The sequence below is a fragment of the Cololabis saira genome, chromosome 20, assembly GCF_033807715.1.
Source record: "Cololabis saira isolate AMF1-May2022 chromosome 20, fColSai1.1, whole genome shotgun sequence".
In the NCBI taxonomy this organism is placed as follows: domain Eukaryota; kingdom Metazoa; phylum Chordata; class Actinopteri; order Beloniformes; family Belonidae; genus Cololabis; species Cololabis saira.
Genome location: NC_084606.1, coordinates 39,206,894 through 39,231,644, shown reverse-complemented (window position 1 = coordinate 39,231,644; position 24,751 = coordinate 39,206,894). Strand labels below are relative to the sequence as shown.

At 41.5% G+C, this 24,751-nt stretch overlaps 1 protein-coding gene across 1 annotated transcript in view; it reads left to right on the top strand.

The window, feature by feature from the left end:
* Nucleotides 1–24,751, top strand: part of LOC133420537 (ankyrin-2-like) — a 115,060-nt gene that overhangs the window by 15,896 nt on the left and 74,413 nt on the right. Inside the window, exons 3-10 of the mRNA XM_061710230.1 lie at nt 6,878–6,976; nt 10,460–10,558; nt 10,676–10,774; nt 11,187–11,372; nt 14,972–14,995; nt 20,445–20,543; nt 20,930–21,028; nt 23,474–23,572. Of these exons, the coding sequence (XP_061566214.1) occupies nt 6,878–6,976; nt 10,460–10,558; nt 10,676–10,774; nt 11,187–11,372; nt 14,972–14,995; nt 20,445–20,543; nt 20,930–21,028; nt 23,474–23,572 (804 nt within the window). The remainder of the gene's footprint in view (nt 1–6,877; nt 6,977–10,459; nt 10,559–10,675; nt 10,775–11,186; nt 11,373–14,971; nt 14,996–20,444; nt 20,544–20,929; nt 21,029–23,473; nt 23,573–24,751) is intronic.

Here is a 24,751-nt window from a genome sequence, read left to right as displayed (position 1 = left end):
CAAATAACTGAAGCTGAACCTAAAGGGACACAGATTTTATTTTTTTTATATAATGAGTTTTACGCGCGCACGTAAAACCTTTAAGTGAGCACGTAAAGTTGTTTATGTGAGCACGTAAAACGTTTATGCACTCACTAAAAAGTTTCACGCGCACTTGCAAAACTTAAAAGTGAGCGCCTAAAAGTTGTTCTACGTGAGCGTAAAAACAAGTACATGGGAGTTTTGCTGGAACAGGAGACCGTACAGTTCCTGCTCTGTTTATGATGGAAATGACATTACAGGATTTAGCTGAGCTATATTTTAACCTGGGACTCCATTATAAGGACATTACCACTTTGCTTGCAAGTAAACAACTTTACGTGCTCACTTAAAGGTTTCAAGCGCACGCGTAAAACTCGTTATAAAAAAAAAAATCTGTGTCCCTTTAGGGGCTCCGTACCCCCTTAACCTGAGGAGTGAGCAGCTTCTTTTCACCAGACAGGGTGGGGTTTCTCCCATCCCCATCTGTTCCCCGGTTGGCCAGAGGGGGCAGTAGAGCCCAGGACTGCTGCATGTTTTTGTGAGTGTAGCTCACCTTGCTAACACGGGGAAAACATGCAAACTCCACACAGAAAGATCCTTTCTCCAACCCCACCCAGGGTGCTGAAGTCAAGGGGGAACTAACACGCACTTCAGCGCCCACAGCAGGAATTGAACCCGGGACCTTCTTGCTGTGAGACGGCTGCACTGACCTGACTCTTTATCATCATTTATTTACACAGATAAGCATTCATCTTTAATTCAGTCAAATCAAACCTTCATTTTGCTTTCACCTGTGTTGCCGTCGGCATCAGCTCCTGTTCATTTTTGTTTTAGTGCTTTGAGCACTAAGTGTTGCTATGCGCCGTGCTTTCCCCAAGGTTTAGTTGACGGCGTATTAAAGGGGACATGGGGGGGGAGGGGGATAAAGCTGCGTTTAGGAGCGTTGTCCTGGCAACCAAATGAAAAACATACATGAAATAAACCTGTCACTCTGACCGGAGCTTAGGTATAATGCAGCCACGTTCTTAAAATGAAAAAGCATTTCCGCAAATGCATTTTAATTTTAAAATATGCCCTCATATGCTTCCATAGAGTCCAGAGTAGAGCCCTGCTTTAGCGGGACTGTTTTCTTCATCCCGCTCCCGCTGAATTTCTGACCATTACCACCCCCAACCGTGACATGTGTGTTCCACTCCCGCAGTGTTTATATCCACTCCCGCCGCATCTGCAAAACTCTGAGAATTCATGCCGCACAACAATAGAGATGCATTGATTTTGTGTCTTCTCCCATCCCGCAAGAGAAATGTCCTGGACAGGACAGGTGTGTACCGATTTTCGTGCATGTACGTTAAACCGTATTGTGGGGCTTGAGGCACAAAGTTTTCTAGGGGGCGCTGTTGAGCCATTTTGCCACGCCCATTAATGCAAACCATTAAATATCAAATGATTCGCCAGGCCTGACTTGTCTACAAAATTTGGTGACTTGTGGGGCACGTTTAGGGGGAAAAAAGGCCCTCCTTTCATCAGAAGAAAGAATAAAGAATTTAAAAAAAAAATCCTACAGATACAATAGTTCGCACTGTAAGTGCTCGGGCCCTAAAAAAGGAAAAACAAACTAATAAGTAGATCAACATTGAATGAACTGAGATGGCTGCACTGAGCACCTAGTCAACAGTCAGGTCCGACCTAACCTAAGGCAGGATGTGGAAGTTCCCATAAATTGTTTCACAGCTGTTCCATATAATTGAGACACTCAACATGTTTGCAGCCCAATAAAACCACCACCGACTCCTGCTAATGGAAACCTGCTTATGATTTCAATTCATTGAAACTCAATTAACTCAAAATAGGAGGAGTGAAGTCTTCTTGAATTGTTTTCAGACCCTACATCTTTCTAGATGTGGATCTGGGGCCTCAATTATAAAGCTTGCTTTCACAAAACAGGGCTTGGAAGATGTGCAAGCCACCTTCTACGCAAAGGTTGGGATTAAAAAAAAAAAAAAAAAAACGAAAAATGTGTGTATCTTTATGCCAACCCTGACCCTGGGGAACTGGCGACACAGGCGGTGAGGTGGTGAAATGAAGCCAGATTCATGTCATACTCTTAGGGCCAAATCCACAAAGAACAGATTGCGCCCGCAAATAGCGCTGTGAATTGCGCTGCATCTGCGCCCGCAATTTGCCCCGCTTTAAGGTCCTATTCACAAAAGATTTTGCTCTAATGATATACCGGCGCAAACACGCCCATAAAGTTTTGGAGCTGAGTGCAATTTGCACTTGTCTGAGTGAGCGGAGCTGTTTCCAGTGTTCTCCATATTTCAGCACACAGATTGGTCCATAATGAAAACTGCAGAAATAAAAAATAAAGCAAGTGAAAATAAACGCCGTGAGGCGCAAGGGCGCAATTTCGACTGGGAACAGGGGGGGCATGCCCCCCCACTTTTCAAACTCATGCTTTTGTCTCTCTCCCCCCGTTTTTTTTTTTACAGTTTAAGAACTAACGGTAGGCTCAGCCTGTAAATCCTCAAGACACTGTGCGAAGAGCCCCGTTCCCTCTCCTCCCTCCTCCCTCAGTGCTGTTCAAGTCTGATTTATGGTTCCGCGTTAAATCGACGCAGAGCATATGGCTAAGGTTACGCGGCGACGCGCACCGTACAGTGCGCGTCGCCGCATCTTTCAGGCCCTTTTTGTGCGCAAGCAAGCTTTATAGATGAGGTCCCAGATCAGGATCTGATGGTAATTTGTGTTCTGTGTTTTGCTACACACACCTACAGGTCAGCTGTTAAACACACATTCTAGATTTATATGTTTATATGGTGGAATTGTTTGTAATAAAGCAGCCCCTTATGTATGGATGAATCCTGAACTCTGTCCTGTTACTTTTATTTTTAAATCCGATAAGTCCACAACCCCACTTGATCTGATTGTCTACAGTCATGTCTGACTGTAGATTTCACCCTTAATATCATTCAGTATCACACAGGCTTGAATGATATTGAAGAGAGAGAGAGAAACATAGACAGACGGGGAGTGAGGAGTGAGTTTGCGCGCAGTTTAATACACGCTTCTGAAACACGGTATTTGCTCCACTATTTTTGCGTGTGGCAAATAGCGCTGGCCTTTGTGAATTAGGCGCTTTTTGCAATGAGGCTTATTTGCATAGAAAGGGGGCAATTTTGCGCCGAATGTATGAATATTACCTAACTTACATGCATGCAAATGGCACCGGCGCAGACTGCCACTATTTGCTTGGCAGCGCAGTTTGTGGAGCAATTCGCCCTTTGCGGGTACTTTGTGAATTAGACGCTCTCTTTTTGTCTCATTTGCACCGGTTTAGCGGCCGCAAAAGCCGCGCAATCCTTTTGTGGATTTGGCCCTTAATGTCATCACATATCAGACTTATAGATCCATGTACACCCAAGCCGGTGTTCTGCCGAGTTGTCCTACCTCGGCAGAAAATACTACTGTACCATCCCCGTTTCTTTTATCTCAGTTTCTTTTTTTTCAAAGGCTTTTTCATGCAAATAGACGATTTAACAGCAGGAAGTCAGAAAGTGCTTTACATAGATCTATGTTTACGACACTTCGGTGGAAGAAAAAAACCTGTCAGATCACGCTTCCACATAGATAAATGTTGATGTCTATGTGGAAGCGTGGTCTATGTGGAAGCGTGATCTGACGGGGTATTTTCATCCGTCAAATCATCCTACCTGAATGGCGTGTCCTGCACCACGGGCCGGTGTCGTTCCAAAAAGTGATTGCCTGCCAGAATCTGATTTCTCCCCTGAAACTGGGTCTTTTTACCTTCCAAAAATTGATTGAGTTAATGAAAAGTTGTTTCTACCTAAAAATGATTTAATCTCATTCTTGAGCTTCATAATCTGATAATCTGACGTTTCAGCGCTATCGCTCAACGGGCTGCTGTGCGCGCTCCCGCGGCCACAAATCACATTCTGGCAGGCAACTCACTTGCTTTATTTTTGTTAGTGATGCCATTACTGTGACCATCAAATAATGTGGTTTTCCTGTCCTCCACCTCATCCACAACATCTCCATCTCAGTCTCCGTGAAATTTCGCTTCCTGGTCTTCCCTGCCATGATTTTTTAGTGTGTAAAACACAGTTGATCGACAGGTTCATTTATATGCAAATACAGTCATCATGTAGTTTGCATTGACCATTTATGGTAGGAAGTGAGCGTGTAGAGGGCGGGATATGAGGCGAATTCACCTGCGCAATCTTCCAGCTGGACTGTGATTTATAAAGCCAACATTGCGTGCAAGTGCACACGGTTTTATAAATCCTGATTTTTTTTTTGCGCCCGCCATTTTCGGGCTTTGGGCGCACGTGCACTTTTAGTATGAATCCTACACACTCTTTTATAAATGATGCCCCAGCTCTGTCAGGTTATCCTTGAATAGTAGGGGTAGTATAAAATTGAAATAGCCTAAACTATGTATTATGTAATTTGCTTCTCATTTGGGGTCACATGTGGAGTTGTTTCTACATTCTTGTCAGAAAGCCTGTGTTTGGACAGTTTCTGTATTTAGGACTGGAAATTATGTGGTGTCCTAAGATGGCATAAAGCGAGCTCAGTCTTTAGAAAGAAAATATGTCTAAAATATGTTAAAATCTGTTTCTTCTGTTAGTTTTAGTATGGCTCCGGTGCAGTGAACACCTCATATTTATCCATTTCTGCTGTCCATGTAGCGGCATGTGTTGAAATGCCTCAGTTTTCACACTGATCGTCCGTGGTGTTTTGCTGAGTCTTCACCTCCTCTCGGTGTCACATGACACAGCAGATATTAATAGAGGTCAGACGTTATTTATAACCCCAAATGACCATCAAATCAACAGAAGACCGCTTCCCGGTGACTATTTATATTTTATTTTGGCTGTCACAAATCAGTTTTAATACATGAAGATTGATAAAAGTTCAGAGGTGTGCGTATCGTCTTCCTTTATTGTGCACTTCAAGAAAAAGGTCGAAATGTCGGGAAAAAAGTTGAAATGTCGAGATTAATGTTGAAATACAATTTCGAGAGAGAAGTCAATATGTCGTGAATAAATTCGAAATTTCGAGAATAAAGTTGAAATACAATTGGGTGAATAAAGTGTGAATGTCTCCTCTGGCCCATAAAATCCAGTTAGAGCGACTGACAGCTCTGCAGCAGCAGCCGTAACTAACTAACTAACTACCTAACTAACTAACTAACTACCTAACTACCTAACTAACTAACTAACTAACTAACTAACTAACTAACTAACTAACTAACTAACTAACTAACTAACTAACTAACTAACTAACTAACTACTTAACTACCTAACTAACTAACTAACTAACTAACTAACTAACTAACTAACTAACTAACTAACTACCTAACTACCTAACTAACTAACTAACTAACTAACTAACTAACTAACTAACTAACTAACTAACTAACTAACTAACTAACTAACTAACTACCTAACTAACTAACTATAACTAACTATAACTAACTAACTCACTAACTCACTAACTCACTAACTCACTAACGTGGAACGTTAAGGAGACGTTTCTGAAGTTATGCACATGCATATGTGTGATTTGTGTTTCAAATCAATATCATAAAGCCAATTCTCGACATTTCGACTTTTTTCTCGAAATTGTATTTCAACATTAATCTCGACATTTTGACTTTTTTCTCGACATTTCGACAAGTTCATAATGAAAAGAAAATCTTCCTCCTCTAAAATGTTATTTTTATTTTCCTCCTGCCTGGCCCTAATACTGGTTTCCACTGCAGGATTTGCATCAGCATCTAATCCAGCTTTGATCACAGGCTTTTTAGTCTTTAACAAGGTCAAGAGATGGACTGGGAGACAGGGGGACATGCTTAGTTAGTTGTGGACAGTACTGGAGTTGAGGGGGGATGAGGGGGGATGAGGGGGGATGAGGGGGGATGAGGGGGGATGGCCTCCCCCCCCTGAAATAAAAACGGTCCAAATCATCCCCCTCCTGAAATAAAAACGGTCCAAATCATCCCCCCCTGAAATAAAAACGGTCCAAATCATCCCCCCCTGAAATAAAAACGGTCCAAATCATCCCCCCTGTAAAACTGCCATCCCTCCTTTCCATCCCTTATGTCATTTCATTAATGAATGTGGTTTTACTGCTATTTCAACATTTAGAGTCATCACCAGAAAAATAACTTATTTGACAATTTTCATCTGCCAGTGGGACAAGATTTATCTTCTCATTACAAGCAAAAAAATCTTGTTCCACTGGCAGATTTTTCTACTTATTTCAAGTGAAAATCTACTTGAAACAGGTGAAAATTGTTGTTTTTTCCAGTGATGAGTCTTGTTTTAAGTGTAATGAGATTTTTTTACTAAAATGAGACATTTTAACTAGAAATAAGACAAATATTCTTGTTAAGATTGTGAGTTTTTGCAGTGATCCATGTTACTTATCCTGTGAAGGACAGAGTCATATTGATAAGTTCAGAAAAGTGTTTTTTATTGTTGTGTTTTGATGTATTTGATGTAAGCCCAGTGGATATTTAAAGCTTACAGAAGGCTGCATTTAACTGCTGCTATGTCATTCCTGCAGTATTTCTGCAGGTGTTTTGGTCACTGCTATTATTTGTAATATATTATATTATTTGTAATCAGCACAAATTATCTGTCCCCATATGATAAAATCCACCATCCCCTGATTTTATTCTACAACTCCAGTACTGGATGTGGACACAGAGGAGGATGATACTTGTTTCTTCATTTGGACTGGTCTTGGATCTTTGTTGTTGCTTCTAGAACTTGTCTCCTAGAACTTCAAGCCTGACATATTTCCCTTCCATGGGTTTTTTGTTTTCCAGAACGGTCTGAACGCGCTGCACCTGGCGGCCAAGGAGGGCCACGTGGACCTGGTCCAGGAGCTGCTGGACCGGGGAGCAGCCGTGGACTCAGCCACCAAGGTAACACGATCATCCTCACACCACAGGAATGAGAGGACCTGGAACCAGAATACACACTGCTTTTAGTGAAGTTCCCAGTACTGTCTGGAAAATATCTGGTGCAATAAAATAGTACATTTAGACCAGGGGTCGGCAACCCAAAATGTTGAAAGAGCAATATTGGACCAAAAACACAAAAAACAATTAAAGCTGCAAGCAGCGATGGACGGTCCTCCACCCTTGTGCACGTTCAGGCTGCAGTGGAAGCTTGTATGACTTGATGTAGATTCTTCAGGCCTGGACATTTAGCGGATGAAACCACCCACATGTCTTTATGTCATACCATTCAAAAGTTATGGCAGAAAGTAGGAACTATCAGATATCCACCAATCAGATGAAGGGGCCGGGCTAATTTGCACCAATTAAGGTGAAGGAGTCAAAACCATGTCCGATGACACCACCCACGAGTCTTTATGTCAAACCATTCAAAGGTTATGGCAGAAAGTAGGAACTATCAAATATGGACCAATCCGATTAAGGGGGGGGGGCTTTTTGGCGTCTACCGTCGCCGCGGTAACGCTTTTGAAAGAGAAAAGTAATGCGCGTCGTCGCAGGATGGAGACGCACATTTTGATGTATAACACACCTGGGTGCAGGTTACGTTACAAAAATTATAGGAATAAATACAACCACCTAATTAGAAAGAAATAAATAATCTATGGAAAATATTGAAAGAATTACTCAACAAGAAAAAAAATCATCTATTCCAGCCCAGTCTACATTTCAGGATGGCGCATAAGATAACAGAGCATACACAAATTGCTAATAAATTCAATGATTTCTTTATAAATGTAAACGTCTTGCAAAACATATTGAAAATGTTCATTGTTCTCCTAACAACTATAAAGGAAGTTTATCCCTCTTTAAATAAGGAAAGGAAAAAGGAAAAAAAGAAGGAAAAAAGAAGAAAAAAAGGAAAAAAAGGTCAAACATTTTTGAAAAAGCTCCAGGAGCCACTAGGGCGGCGCTAAAGAGCCGCATGTGGCTCTAGAACTGCGGGTTGCCGAGCCCTGGTTTAGACCAATAAAACGCTGAATAAACACTACAACATGGGAGCTCACCTTACTTACTGAACGTGGCAAAAAAAGAGGGAATGAGTCTTTTATAGTAAATGTTGCTCCCTCATAAAATGATGTACAGAAACGGAAAAAAACAAACTAAAGTTACACCTGAGTAACCTTAAAACAGTTTTGTGGAATTATACGCACATTTGTACTTAAGTGAAATAAACCATCCATTCAGTGTGCAAGACCATCAGCTAACATTATCAGCTACCGTACAACATTTAGTAAATATTTACTAAGTTAGTTAGCTTTAGGGCAGCTCAGTGGCGCAAGCGGCTCATATATAAATACATGGTTGCAGGTTTGAATCCCGGCCTGCACCTTTGCTGCATGTCATCCCCATTCTCTCTCTCTACCCCCTTCCTGTCTGCAACTTCAATAAAGGGTCACTAGAGGCCAAAAAAATCCCCTTCAAAACTTAAATAAAAAAATGATATATATTGTTCTTAATTTTGCATTTGAAAGGATATTTTCTTATTTTGAAATAAAAAATATTTTTAACAAGACTGTTACAGTTTACAAGACAACTGTAAGCAATCTGATTATAGTTTACAGTTTAAGATTAAGATTCCCAGAATATTCTAATTTTTTGAGATAGGATATTTGAGTTTTCTTAAGCTGTAAGCCATGATCAGCAATATTAAAATAATAAAAGGCTTGCAATATTTCAGGTGATTTGGAATGAATCCAGAATGTATGACATTTTTGTTTTTGTAATTGCATTACAGAAAATCACAATATTCTAATTTTCTGAGACAGTCCTGTATGTTTTTTATGTTGTTTTTTTTCTTTTTGTGGTGGAATGCCCACCTGTATTTGTTTTCTTATCTTTTTTCTTGTTTGAAATAAAGGAAAAGGAAGGAATGAAATAGACCAGTATAGCAGTATAGCAGTATCGTGTCAGCGGTGACCTACAGCTCTGTGACTGTTGAACTTTTCTTCTTTCACCACTGAAACCTTACACCTGACTGCTACCAGCCCCCGGCTTAGCGCTCCCTTTCTTCATTAGATTTAAAATAAATCAAATCAGTCAGCGTCAGTCTGTCCTTGTCCCCCTTTTCCAAAAAGATCAAGTTCACAAGTGATTCAGTGAGAAAAACAAGGTCTGTTGCTGGTGTTTAAGCAGACGCGGAGTGAAAGTGGAGTAGTGGAGGATATGTTTCGTTTTTAACGTGGAGCAACGCTCCTGCTCTTCATTCCAACTCCTGCAACAAGAGAAGCTCCAGCTTCTTTCCCGAGCTGGAACTTTCATCGTGTAACTTGTGTTGGGGTCGCTAAAACACTTCACCCTTCACACGAGCTGCTAAATGGCAGCGGTGTAATGTGACAATCACGTTCACTTTGCTAAAATGAAACCTGGAATTTCATTTAACCTTTATTAAGCGGACACCAGTTAAAAGGCAGATTTAGTGCCTTCAATTAAACAGCATAAGAGCGGTTATTAAATCTTCAATTTGATGCAGCGATACACTCAAAATTGTTGCAGAGAGATGTTTATTTAGGCTGATCTGAAATCCGACACTGTCAATTACAGAAGTACGAAGTACTAGGGCCAAACTAAGACAAAAAAAAATTGAAATTACGAGAATAAAGTCGTAAAATTACGTGAATAAAGTCATTATGTTGCGAGAATAAAGTCGTAATTGAATAAAGTCGTAATATTACGAGAATAAAGTGGTAATATTACGAGAATAAAGTGGTAATTTATGAGAATAAAGTGGTAATTTATGAGAACTCTAACAGGAAGAGATTCTTCTCCTTGTGTTAAAATGAGGAATATTGAGCATCTTGTGAAGTTATATTTATATATTATATTATATATTACGACTTTATTCTCGTAATATTACGACTTTATTCTATTACGACTTTATTCTCATTATATTATGACTTTATTCTCGTAATTTCCATTTTTTTTTGTAATTTCCATTTTTAGTTTGGCCCTAATACTCCGTAGTACGGAAGTACGGAGTATTAGGGCCAGGCAGGAGAAAAATAAAAATATTTTAGAGGAGGAAGATTTTTTTTCTATTATGCTCTTCGAGAAAAAAGTCGAAATGTCGAGAATAAAGTTGATATGTTGAGAAAACAGGCAAAATTTTAACTTTATTCTTGAAATTGTATTTCAACATTAATCTCAACATTTCGACTTTTTTCTTGAAGTGCATAATAAAAAAAAACAAATCTTCCCCTCTCAAATATTTTTTCTCCTGCATGGCCTTAATACTCTTCCGTAGTCAATACTTGCCGTTTTATAGAAGAATCTTGTTCTTATCCCGACTATTGAGGGGATAAAGTGGTGGGAGCTGTAATATGAGTGGATCATTTATCCCTTTTTTCTTTTTTCTTTAAATCTCAAGTCAATGGTTTTCTGCTTCTCCAGAAAGGAAACACAGCACTTCACATCTCCTCACTGGCTGGCCAGGCTGAAGTCGTGAAGATCCTGGTCAAACGAGGAGCTGACATCAACTCGCAGTCTCAGGTGAGTCCTAGGAAGACTCAAGGCCTCCGTTTCACTTGGAATTGAATAAAAGTGCACCAGATGTTGAAAGTGTTTGTCCTAAGTTAAACCACACCTTGGTGTGCTGGTGTTTCCTAGAATGGGTTCACTCCTCTGTACATGGCAGCCCAGGAGAATCACCTGGACGTGGTGCGGTACCTGCTGGAGAATGGAGGCAATCAAAGCACCGCTACAGAGGTGAGTGGACCGACACTTTCCTCCCCGTGTTCTGGATTTGAAGTTGCACTTATTCCTTTTTGTTTCAAAGTTCTCCACACTGACTACGTTTCCATGCATCAATAAGCCTTTTCTAACCGGAATATTAGCAATAACCCGGTTGCGCACGGCCATGTAAACACCAATAACCCCTTTGAATAACCGGAATTTGCTCATATTCCGGTTTTTAAAAACCCGATTATGACCCCTGGGTTACTCCTTTTAAAACCAGAATATTTGGTCATGTATCGCCTATCGGGATTTCCCCATCAAAAGGAACAGGAATTTGTTTTCTGTGCATGTTCTTTTAGCAAGGAATCTTGGTCTTTTGAGTCCAGGAAGTTCTTATAAACATGGAGAAACGCAAGCCGCTACTCTCTACCTTCTCGTCTAGGACGGCTTCACCCCGCTGGCCATCGCCCTGCAGCAGGGCCACAACCAGGTGGTCTCCGTCCTACTGGAGAACGACACCAAGGGCAAAGTTCGCCTGCCCGCCCTGCACATCGCCGCCCGCAAGGACGACACCAAATCGGCCGCCCTGCTCCTCCAGAACGATCACAACGCTGATGTCCAGTCCAAGGTACGACTCGGTTCAGTTTCAGCCGTTAGCTTTGGCATGTGTAGAAGTGTCTGCAGTGTGGAACTGGTGAACAAAGGCGAAGCATGTACTGTTACTGTGAGCTCTGTGGAGCTGGACTGAATGTGTATTTGGTGGGATGGGAGGAACTGGGTAGCATGCAGAAGGTAAACATTCAAGACCAGGCTGAGTGCCTCACTAACAATGGGATAACCCACAATTACTAAAACCTTGAAATGTTTTGTGTTTAGTGGCACCCGCCAACGTGTGATAAACCTCTCGTGTACTTTGTGTTTGCGTCCATCAGTCTGTGAATGCATCTCTCTCTTCTGTGTCTCTGTGGCTCCCATGCCACGCCGGGTCCTATCACTAACTGGCCTTTTCCTTCTTTTTCCTTCCTCTCTTGAAACACTCCCTCTCACACACTTCCCCTCTTCCGCCGACCCCCCATCCCTCGCTGCACCGGTGTCTAAGTGTAGCTCTGTCCACTGCATGGAGTGTGCCGCTGTCCGCAGGTCGTACGGTGGTCACAGATAAGACTGCATGCCAACAGTTGGGCGGGAGGAGCTTGGTTTGTTTGTTTGTTTTGGGGTTTTTTAACTACCAGCAAGAGACGGGGGGCTTTTCAATGGGGATTCAGTTACTTGCTGGTGGAGCAATGATCTATAATTGTGTCTGTTCCTTTGACATGTGGCTCTAAGTGATGTGGTTAGAGTAAAGATGGGAGTCTCTGCTCATCTGTTATCCACCTTCCTGTAAGGTTAATAGAGGGTCTGCATTGACGTCACTTCCGCACTGGACCAGCCCCCTTAGTGTGGCAAAACATCAGCAAAAACAGCTGCAACTAGTGGAGAAGACGGGATAACAGCCGATTATGGGCTTAAATTAAAGGCAGTTGGACTTGACAGTGACCTGTACAGTTACCCCAAGAACCAGTGGTTCATGGACATTAATATTTGGTACAGTTACCCCAAGAACCAGTGGTCCATGGACATTAATATTTGGTACAGTTACCCCAAGAACCAGTGGTTCATGGACATTAATATTTGGTACAGTTACCCCAAGAACCAGTGGTCCATAGACATTAATATTTGGTACAGTTACCAAGAACCAGTAGTCCATGGACATTAATATTTGATACAGTTACCCCAAGAACCAGTGGTCCATGGACATTAATATTTGTCCACCAATCCAGTTTCCTGATATTTATATGTACTTACTTTCTACGCTGGGGAAATACACGAAGCAAAGCTTGAAGGCTTACAGAAGTCTTGACGCTTGGTCCGTATTCAAGGCAGGATTTGTTGTAGAAATTAAAGTGATGAGGACACCGAACTTTATGATTTGACCGTTTAACGTTAGCTACCCAAAAATCCAACATTACCTGATACAAAATGGGAACCGCAAATCCACTTTTCGGTGCCTGGAATCCAGTTGTTTCTGTGAATTGCAGCGATCCATTTGTCTCTCTTAAAGGTATAGTCTGTGATCGTATTCAAAAACATTTATTGTTATACTGGGTGAAATGGTCCTTCCATCCTGAGAGTAGCCAGTGAATAATGTGTTCAGAAAAAGGAAAGAAAAAAATCGGACCTCTCCGAAAGCTTTAATCCTGTAAAAACTCTGACCAATCTGTTTGTTGCGGTCCAAATTAAACGTATTGGTCAGAGGACCAGAGGATTGGCAGGGGGGGAAAGAACCAATCAGATGCCTTCATTTTAAGTCCCGCCCACGCCCCCTCTGTCCCATGCGCGCAATCGTCTCTCTGCTTCCAGCTTGCCACTCTGCTTCCAAACTGCACTCTGCTTCCAGCCCCTGTGTCCACTTCCCACGTGTCCTAGTGTAACCGCCTTCTCCTCCAGACCGACTGGCAACCGCGGCCTGACATCAGAGGGCTCCCGCCGCTCCTGGCTTCACCGCCGGCTCGCGGTCGGGCGGTCACGTCGAATGTAACGGCTCGCCCTGCTAAAAAGGCTAAAAAAAGAAAGCCAAAGTCCGATTTTGCGGCGCAGGTTGTCCGCTACTGGGGGTCCGTGGCAGACCCCCAGTAGCGGACCCCAGTAGCGGAGCGCTGGTGCGGAGCACCAGTGCGGGTGGCGGTGGCTGCTGTCCTGCAGGCTCTGGAGGCACGGCTATGCCGCAGGCTACGCCGTAGCCTACGCCGTAGCCTACGGCGTAGCCTACGGCGTAGGGTACGCGGCGACGCGCACCATTCTGCGTTGGTGTAACGCGGAACCATAAATCAGCCTTCAGTGTGTGCTCTGTCTGCTGTTCTGAACTTCTCTGTTGTGCCCATTTCGCTGGGACGTCGGGTCCCTCCGCCGAGACACAACTTTTGCGGTACGCGTTCATTGTTGTGTCTACAAATGATGCGCAGTGCCCACTCAATCAGAAACGGTACAGATATTCTGTGATATTTTTTTATATCTATAAAAAAATAAAATTATAAAAAAATAAAGGATCCCCATAACTTTGATTGGTTGGGCAGGATGCACGTTTGGGTGGACACAGCCCACCCCTGCCCCCCCTAAAACCGGCCTCGCTTACAGGTGAATGAGACATGGGGTAGTTTTGTTGAAAATGTGCTCTCCAAAATGTTCTGGAAAACTCGACTCCTGCAAATGCGCGTTCCCCAAAGTTTGTGGGGGCGTGGCTTTGGACGGAGCGCTGACGGGAGGGGGCGTGGCTTAGAATAGGGGGCGGGGCTTAGATGAGGGGTTGGAGCTTAGAGGAGGGGCCACTTTCAAATCTTGCTAGCTCTCCAAAATCAGGGACCATACCTTTAAGCTTATTTTTCTTCAGTCTGTAAAACGATAACTCCGATTTCTTGCTAAATCTATGAGTACAGTCGATCGCACAACACCTCTTTCCCATTTTAGATGTTTTCCAGTTGCTCAAACTGAAAGTTTACGCTGCCACTCAGTCTTTCTGACACTCAGTCTTTCTGACACTCAGTCTTTCTGACACTCAGTCTTTCTGACACTCAGTGGGCGTAACCCGCTGTGAAGTCGCATCTGTGACGTCATGTGCATTCCCTCTATATCCACAACGAGGCACCGTTATATTATGTAAGAAATCACAGAGGAGTTGCTATTCATACATTTCCTAAAAATGCTGCATGTGTCAATGCTGCTGGAGACGAGCCCCGGGCAGGATGAGTCAGCAGGAAGCTTGAGACGAGAGCAGCTATTAGCGGCATCATGCACACACTCACATGTGCAGGCAATACACACCTCCAGATGAAGATTCACCTGAACCGCTGCTGAAACACTGCTGTGCCAGTTATTACACCTCACTGGTCTACGCTAGTTTCCTGGTCTCTTATCATTACTGGCAGAAAATGATGAGGAGTAATGAGAAAATGGCAGCTGGTAGTGCAGCCGTCTCACAGCAAGAAGGTCCTGTCAGTTCCTGCCGGGGACGCTGTGGGTGCTGAATGCGTGTTTACCCCGTGTTTACTGAGTTTGCATGTTCTCCCCGTGTTCCCTTGGGTAGCTAATGTGGATTATCTCATATGTAAAAGCGAGTCTCTGCAGCCACGTCGCTGCAGGTTGACCGTAGTCTAACTGAACTGATCTTTCCCTCCCTCGTTCCTGCAACAGATGATGGTTAATAGGACTACTGAGGTATTCCCACCTTCCTTTAATCCTCCACACATTCACCACTCGCCCATCTCCTTTCTTTTGCAGTCTTTACGTCCACAGCTCTGTGTCACCATCATCCAGTAATGCTTGATTTTACTTTGTTTCCTCACACTTTCAGTTGTTTTGGTTGCGTTCAGTCCGAGGCCACCATGCATGGCTGAAGCTGCTGCCATGTGTTCTGCATTCACACTATGTTCTTTTTCATATTATTCTCACACCGTATCTAAAACTTCATTTGCTTTATTGTAAAGCCTTTTTTTTCAGCTCATGTTGATCCTTCTTTCCCATTCATTCATTTCTTCATTTATCTCTGCACAACATCACTACTGACGTAGTCCAATTGTTCATTTCAAATGACTGCATTTTCCTCTTGTAAAGTTTGAAACTAATGCATATTGTACTGATGCTTTTATGTCGAAGCTGCAAATGTCCGCTGTCTGTTGTTACGCCTTGTAACCGCATCCGTTTTTGTTGGTTTTGCATGATTTCGACAGATGCACCATGAGCTACGACAGCTGTTTACAAGTATTGCTGACATGCTGACTTGTGATACATTCAAGTTTACTGCTGCCTATTAATGTCCTGAGCTGCCAAAATAAAAATGAGGGGTTTGGGTCAAGGTAGAATCTTCTTTTCCATTGTAAGCAACCTAATCTCACAAAAATCCGTGAAATGGCCACGACCTCTCACCACTATTTTCCGTGGCACCAACACGGAAATGGTAAATTCCGTGTGAGCACCACGGATATTGTACCTATGCGAAGTCAATGGGCTCCGTTGTCGTGATATATACACGGATTAATACATTATTATTATGTATATATTATTCTTTATTATAGTGGCTAAGTTATACGTTTCTGATGCGCTAGTTACTGTTTGTTACTGTCAGTTTGTAAAAGCATGTTTTTAATGCTGTTTTAACAGCGTTTTAATGGTGTTTTGATGATTTTTAACAGTATTTTGACAGCAAGTATTTAACCGTGTTTTCTAGTATTTAACGTGAATTCGAGTATTTAACCATGTTGTTTGCTGCCGCCATGACGACGGAGGTGGCGTAAGTGATGTGAAATTATTATTTTTAGCAAAAACCACAAGCGTTTTCTACTTCTAACCAATCATAAGTGGTGCATTAACCTAACCAGACCTTAACCAGAGCGTCGTCCAGCCACAAAATATCATTTTTAATTGCTTTTGAACCAGGAAGTGGAGACAGGCGATATTTAAATTAATTTTTTTAACCATTTTCCCATTCCGTCAAACACAGGGAATTCCCTGGGCAATCCCCTCTACGTCATAGAGTGACGAGCGGAGATCCTGATCACGTGACGAGACCCCAACGTGGACGTGTTTTTTTTTTGTTTTTTTTATTTATAAACTTTATTTAACATTTCAATGTATGGATCATGGATGTGTGGTCATTGATTACTGTTACGTGGAAGTAAACCGTTGAATATATTGTGCTTTTGAACGGTAAATATTAAAATAAACCGTACACAGGTACATTTACAACTTATATTGAATCACTGTGAATATATCAGTCAGTTACATGACGTTAAATAAAGAATCCTAAATAAACAAATATATTTACAATTCCTTAACATACATCATCTCTATAAAATGTAGTTACTATTTCAGATGCACTACATAATAGATATATTCAATTGATATATGTTTTTTAAAACGTTTTTACACATTAGGGTTAGGGTTACTCTAGGTTTAACCCAAACTAATGTGACTACAAATATGGCACTGATTAGCATAAAGCTGTATAGCATGACTCTAGGGAAACGTAGTTCTTAGCTAATAATGTTTTTTTTCCACAAAAATACAGGTTGTTAATACTAAAATAAGAGTGCACATAGTAGTTTAAGGGCATGATACACACATTTGTGTGAATATATTTTAAATATATAATTGTTAAATGTGTGAAAATTAATTTAAGTTTAAGATTAAGATTGCCAGAATATTCAAATTTTTTGAGATAGGATATTTGAGTTTTCTTAAGCTGTAAGCCATGATCAGCAATATTCAAATAATAAAAGGCTTGCAATATTTCAGTTGATTTGTAATGAATCCAGAATGTATGACATTTGTGTTTTGCATTACACAAAATCACAATATTCTAATTTTCTGAGACTGTCCTGTAAGTAAAAAAGAAGAATAAGTATGGTATAAAATAAAATGGTACAAAATGAAATAAAAATAAATAAAAAATTCAATCATAGTCTTTTTATATTGGCAGCTCTGGTCGTTCACATCAACAGCTTCCAGATTGTTTCTTTTTTTCTTTTTCTTTTTTATAAATGCATGTTTTTCCTCATGAAAACCTTCAGATTTCTGGGTGTATGACAATCCTAAACAATCCTAAACAATCCTAAACAACGACAGTGGTTGATTGGAAGCATGGGGAGCTGCCTGGACTCTAAACGTACAGGAATATCTACTTATTAAGCCCGAATTTAAGCCAGATCAGCATGTTGCATCCATAGCTTCATTCGCACCATTCTGAGCTTCTGACTGTGTAAAGTTTTGAAACCATCACGTTGTATTCTTCACACTTTTGTAAACAACTTTTTCACATTAAATCGGACCAACACTCACAGAACGGCAAGGTAAGGCAAGAATTTCACAACTCCTCCAACCTGCTCTGCTCTCTCTAACTCTCCTCGTGTCTGGTTTCATCGCTAGTCTAATTCCTCCCTGACGTACAGTAACATAGTGCACCGTGTTGGTGGGGAAAAACATCAGCTCCGTTCTGGAACACCTTATGATTTTTAATGCCATTTGATTTGGAATCAATAATCTTCTTTGTTCCATCTGGATGACTATGTGTGTGTACTGTCTTGTACTGTACGTCCCCAAGTTTCTATTCTTATTCTTGTTTTTCTCCTTTTGTCATTGATTTCAGTTTGACATGAGTTTTCAAGCCAGTTATGTTTCTTGCATGGAGGTGGACTGTGTGTGTGTGTGTGTGTGTGTGTGTGTGTGTGTGTGTGTGTGTGTGTGTGTGTGTGTGTGTGTGTGTGTGTGTGTGTGTGTGTGTGTGTGTGTGTGTGTGCGTGTGCGTGAGCAGTACTGGAGTTGTAAAAAGAAATCAGGGGGGATGGTGGATTTTATCATATGGGGACAGATAATTTGTGCTGATTACAAATAATATAATATATTACAAATAATAGCAGTGACCAAAACACGTGCAGAAATACTGCAGGAATGACATAGCAGCAGTTAAATGCAGCCTTCTGTAAGCTTTAAATATCCACTGGGCTTACATCAAATACATCAAAACACAACAATAAAAAACCCTTTTCTGAACTTATCAATATGACTCTGTCCTTCACAGGATAAGTAACATGGATCACTGCAAAAACTCACAATCTTAACAAGAATATTTGTCTTATTTCTAGTTAAAATGTCTCATTTTAGTAAAAAAATCTCATTACACTTAAAACAAGACTCATCACTGGAAAAAACTACATTTTTCACCTGTTTCAAGTAGATTTTCACTTGAAATAAGTAGAAAAATCTGCCAGTGGAACAAGATTTTTTTGCTTGTAATGAGAAGATAAATCTTGTCCCACTGGCAGATTTTTCTACTTATTTCAAGTGAAAATTTACCTGAAAAAGGTGAAAATTGTCAAATAAGTTATTTTTCTGGTGTTATTTTTCTGGTGATGACTCTAAATGTTGAAATATCAGTAAAACCACATTCATTGATGAAATGACATAAGGGATGGAAAGGAGGGATGGCAGTTTTACAGGGGGCATGATTTGGACCGTTTTTATTTCAGGGGGGGATGATTTGGACCGTTTTTATTTCAGGGGGGATGATTTGGACCATTTTTATTTCAGGGGGGATGATTTGGAACGTTTTTATTTCAGGGGGGATGATTTGGACTGTTTTTATTTCAGGGGGGGATGATTTGGACCGTTTTTATTTCAGGGGGGATGATTTGGACCGTTTTTATTTCAGGGGGGGATGATTTGGATCGTTTTTATTTCAGGGGGGATGATTTGGACCGTTTTTATTTCAGGGGGGATGATTTGGACCATTTTTATTTCAGGGGGGATGATTTGGACCGTTTTTATTTCAGGGGGGGATGATTTGGACCGTTTTTATTTCAGGGGGGATGATTTGGACCGTTTTTATTTCAGGGGGGATGATTTGGAACGTTTTTATTTCAGGGGGGGATGATTTGGATCGTTTTTATTTCAGGGGGGATGATTTGGACCGTTTTTATTTCAGGGGGGATGATTTGGACCATTTTTATTTCAGGGGGGATGATTTGGAACGTTTTTATTTCAGGGGGGATGATTTGGACCGTTTTTATTTCAGGGGGGATGATTTGGATCGTTTTTATTTCAGGGGGGATGATTTGGACCGTTTTTATTTCGGGGGGGGATGATTTGGACCATTTTTATTTCAGGGGGGATGATTTGGACCGTTTTTATTTCAGGGGGGGATGATTTGGACCGTTTTTATTTCAGGGGGGGATGATTTGGATCGTTTTTATTTCAGGGGGGATGATTTGGACCGTTTTTATTTCAGGGGGGATGATTTGGACCATTTTTATTTCAGGGGGGATGATTTGGAACGTTTTTATTTCAGGGGGGGATGATTTGGATCGTTTTTATTTCAGGGGGGATGATTTGGACCGTTTTTATTTCAGGGGGGATGATTTGGACCGTTTTTATTTCAGGGGGGATGATTTGGACCATTTTTATTTCAGGGGGGATGATTTGGAACGTTTTTATTTCAGGGGGGATGATTTGGACCGTTTTTATTTCAGGGGGGATGATTTGGATCGTTTTTATTTCAGGGGGGGATGATTTGGACCGTTTTTATTTCAGGGGGGATGATTTGGACCGTTTTTATTTCAGGGGGGATGATTTGGATCGTTTTTATTTCAGGGGGGATGATTTGGACCGTTTTTATTTCAGGGGGGGATGATTTGGACCGTTTTTATTTCAGGGGGGGATGATTTGGACCGTTTTTATTTCAGGGGGGATGATTTGGACCGTTTTTATTTCAGGGGGATGATTTGGACCGTTTTTATTTCAGGGGGGATGATTTGGACCGTTTTTATTTCAGGGGGGATGATTTGGACCGTTTTTATTTCAGGGGGGGATGATTTGGACCATTTTTATTTCAGGGGGGGGATGCCATCCCCCCTCATCCCCCCTCAACTCCAGTACTGCGTGTGAGTGTGTGAGTGAATTTGTGTTTAGGGTTTCTACATCATCAAACTTGCACAAGTTAAAAATCCTTTTTTTCCAGTTTACGTTGGTTCACTGTGGATCCTTCATGTGACTGCTGCATGCTGGGATGTGTGGTGGGAGAGGCGAGGGGCAGAGTTCAGAACTGGGGAAACGCTGATGGTGACGGTGTGTGTGTGTGTGTGTGTGTGTGTGTGTGTGTGTGTGTGTGTTCCAGAGCGGGTTCACGCCCCTTCACATCGCCGCCCACTACGGGAACGTCAACGTGGCCACGCTGCTGCTGAACCGAGGAGCCGCCGTAGACTTCACGGCCAGGGTGAGCTGACAAGTGAACACTCTGAAGTATTGTGCTTGATCTACTTTAAAAAATTAAGGCAACTTTTTGCATGAGATTATTATGTAGATCAAGAAAGACTACTCTATGTATAAACTACTTAATTTTTTGTATGTAAATAATACATTTTGCAAGTACAGTCAACTTTGTGTGTCACAAAGGTTGTTGAATCGTTGTTCTGAAACCTTTTATTTAATTAACTTTTTAGAAATCTTTCAATCGTAGGGATCTATTTTTGGACTTGTTTTGATATTGGGGCTGATGCTGACCCCCGTCTCAGAAGGGTTGGGGTCCGATATCACGGTTTGTGTGTATATTGTGTGTATATTGTGACATGCATGTAAGTGAGTGAGATGTTCTCTCCTCAGAACGGGATCACACCTCTACACGTGGCCTCCAAGCGTGGAAACACCAACATGGTTCGCCTGTTACTGGACCGCGGCTCTCAGATCGATGCTAAAACTCGGGTGAGTGCAACCAAGACCATGTTTTTTCAGTTCAATTCAATTTTATTTGTATAGCGTCTGATACAACAAAAGTTGTCTCTAGGGGCTTTCCAGAGACCCAGAACATGGGTGGGGGGTGACCGCAGGCAGGTGGAAGCAGCAATGGGATGACCAGAGGGGGGGAGACCCCAGGCAGGTGGAAGCAGCAACGGGATGACCAGAGGGGGGGGGGGACCGGGACCGCAGGCCAGAATGCAGCTCCTGAAGCTCCGGCCTGCAAACATGCACAAAAGAGAGAAAAAGGGGGGCCAGCACAAGAAACTACAGGAACGATGGACAAAAATGATAGCTATGAGATACTTATGATAAATAAAAATGGAAATGGAGAAGAGAGGAAGGGAAGGGTGAGAGGCACCGCCCAGCGGATCATGTCGGTGCCCCCGGCAGCATAAGCCTATAGCAGCATATCTACCACCAAGCTATGTTTGAGACTAACTATTATAGTCTTGTTCTATAGCTGCAACTATGAATACTGACTCTAACACACTAGAGTTTACACTACCTAGAAATTTACCAACAGGTGTTACAACACCTGTTACATCCGCAGCAGCGACCACATTAGTCCAATAACCACGGCAGATGTGGCGTGCTGTCGTTTCCAGCGGAGCTGGACATCAGGAGGATTACATGGTGACATGATGCCAGATAGCTGTTATTAGCTGTTATCGGATTCTGACACGCTCATCATCTAGGCCAGGGGTCGGTAACCCAAAATGTTGAAAGAGCCATATTGGACCAAAAAACCTAAAAACAAACATGTTTAATTGTTTAATTATGATCCCCATTAGCTACAGCAGGACTGCAGATATTCTTCCTGGGGTCCCCCAACATTTTAAAACAATACAGTACTAAACATAACATAATGAAAGCAAAACCAAATACATTTCCACTAGATAAAGAGAATATCAAATTAAAAATACTCTGCAAAAAAGCAGAGACATTCCACAAAATGAAGACAGTGAAATGAGAACAAAACACAAAACTAAACAAAAACACTGCACAGTTAAGAGTTCATCTGAGGTCGTTAAAAAGTCTAAAAAGCAGTCCACAATTTCATTTAATTTGCAGTCTAGAACTTCACAACCGATCTAATAAAGAAAAAAAACATTCAACAACAGTCATAACCAACTATGTTTCCATTTCCAGCATGTCAGATATCAGTCTCAGCAGCTGCTGGTTTAAGTGATCTCTATTTAAATATTCTATCATTTTACTTGTACTGATTCAAAAGATGTTGCTTGACTAATAATTTGAATGTTCGATAATTAAATAAATAAATAGTTAATTCCATTGAATAAGCCGCAAAAAGCCGCAAGAAATGAAAAGTCTTGTATAAGCCTTAGAATGAAGACAACACATGCTGTATGTATCTATATTAGTTATATTAGCCTATCAAAAAGACTAAGTTGGCTACAAATACATAAGAGTTCACATACCTGCATAAAAGTCTGCTCAATATCCATCACATCACATGACTCAACACAATAATTGATTGTGCTGGAGATGAATTTATGTCCTTGATTTGCTGATCGTTGATGTTGCTGCCGTTTTAAAGGCGCTTTCCTTCACTGTGTTAGCGGAGAGAGTCTGGATTATCTCAGTCTTGTTTTTTGAAGTCTACAAATAGGTCTGCAATGAACGCAAATGATTCGGTCCAAGAAAAGTTGAATCCTCTTTTCTCCTCGGTTATTTTTCTCTTTTTCCCTTCGCAAACAATCCCTTTGGCCGGTTAGTTTCCAACAGCCACCTGCCCGGCGCCGCCCTGCTGGTAGAAACGCGTGGCTCTGATGCAAATCTTTGTTAACAAATATTTATTCTACACATTTTTACAGCATTGGAAAACGTTAAGAATGTTCGTGTCATGTTTGTCCTCCTACAGAAACCACATTAAAACAAAAAATATATTTCCCTCCCCCATTCCATTTCCATTTTTAAACATGTTTGAAAAAGCTCCAGGAGCGACTAGGGTGGCGCTAAAGAGAGAAAAAAAGGAAAAAAAGAAGAAAAAGAAAAAAAAAAAGGAAAAAAAGAGAAGAAAAAAAGGAAAAAAAGGAAGAAAAAAAAGAGAAAAAAAGGAAAAAAAATGAAGGAAAAAAAGAGAAAAAAGGAAAAAAAATGAAGAAAAAAGGAAAAAAAGAAGAGAAAAAGGATAAAAAAGGAAGAAAAAAAATAAGAAAAAAAGGAAAAAATGATAAAAAAAGGAAAAAAAAGAAGAGGAAAAGGAAGAAAAAAAAGGTCAAACATTTTTGAAAAAGCTCCAGGGAGCCACTAGGGCGGTGCTAAAGAGCCGCGGGTTTGCCGACCCCCGATGTAGTCTGACCTAGCAGCCGCCTGACAGCACTGAAGCAGCTGATGATGTCTCGTGTTTAGCCTCCGTCTTTAACAGCGGACTTGTGTGCTCCGTAGGACGGGCTGACTCCCCTCCACTGCGCGGCCCGGAGTGGACACGAGACGGCCGTGGAGCTTCTGCTGGAGAGAGGAGCGCCGCTGCTGGCCAGAACCAAGGTGGGTCCGTTGTTCAGGACACCCGTCATCACGCTCCACATGACCCCCCATACTCGCTGAATGATGCTTCATTCATGTGTGTAACGTTAGCGAAGGCCACAGCTTCCTTCATTGCGAGAGCTTAGGTTACTGGTATTGATACTGGATGCCCAACATTCACAAAAGCAGTAAAGCAGGAGACGAACAGTAGTCAGGGGGGCTGGAGCTTGAAGGGTGAAGGACCGCATACCCCCTGGTCCGCAGAGCCGCATGATAACATCATCTTTGGCTTATTTACTTCCAGTCCAACCAGTTTTCTCCACAAAAAAAATCATCTGAATAATGATGCAGGCAAATCCTCTGTTCTGGTATTATTGGATCTCAGTGCAGCATTCGACACAGTTGATCATAACATTCTTCTCAGCAGACTGGAAAAGTGGGTGGGACTTACCGGCACTGTGCTTCAATGGTTTAAATCTTACTTGCAAGATAGGGCCTTTTTTGTGTCAATTGGAAACCATGAGTCTGAGAGAACCAAGATCACATGTGGGGTTCCTCAAGGGTCTATTCTCGGACCGCTTCTATTCAACATCTATATGCTACCCCTAGCTCAGATTATGGAACATCACAACATTTCCTATTTCCTATTACGCCGATGACACACAGCTTTATATTTCAGTGTCACCACATGACTACAGTCCCCTACTCTCATTGAGTAACTGTATTCACCAAATCAATGAGTGGATGTGCCAGAATTTTCTCCAGCTAAATGCAGAAAAGACAGAGGTGATCATTTTTGGCCCTAAAAATGAAAGGGAAAAGATCAGCGCTCACCTTGGCTCCATGTCATTGACAGCTACAAATCAAGCCAGAAATCTTGGTGTAATTATTGACTCAGACCTGAACTTCAACAGCCATCTAAAGTTTATCACCAAATCTGCCTATTACCACCTAAAAAACATTGCTAGAATTAAGGGGTTTCTCTCTAAACAAGACATGGAAAAACGTATTCATGCATTCATTAGTAGGTTGGATTATTGCAATGGCATCTTTACATTACTGTTTACTCAAGCGTACTCCTAAATTAAATACTTACCTGCTGGACTCTACTGCCCTTATTTTTAACAGCTTGTGCTTTTTATTATTTTACTTCTTTTCTTATCATCTTATTCATAATTTTATTCAATCTTATTTGTTATT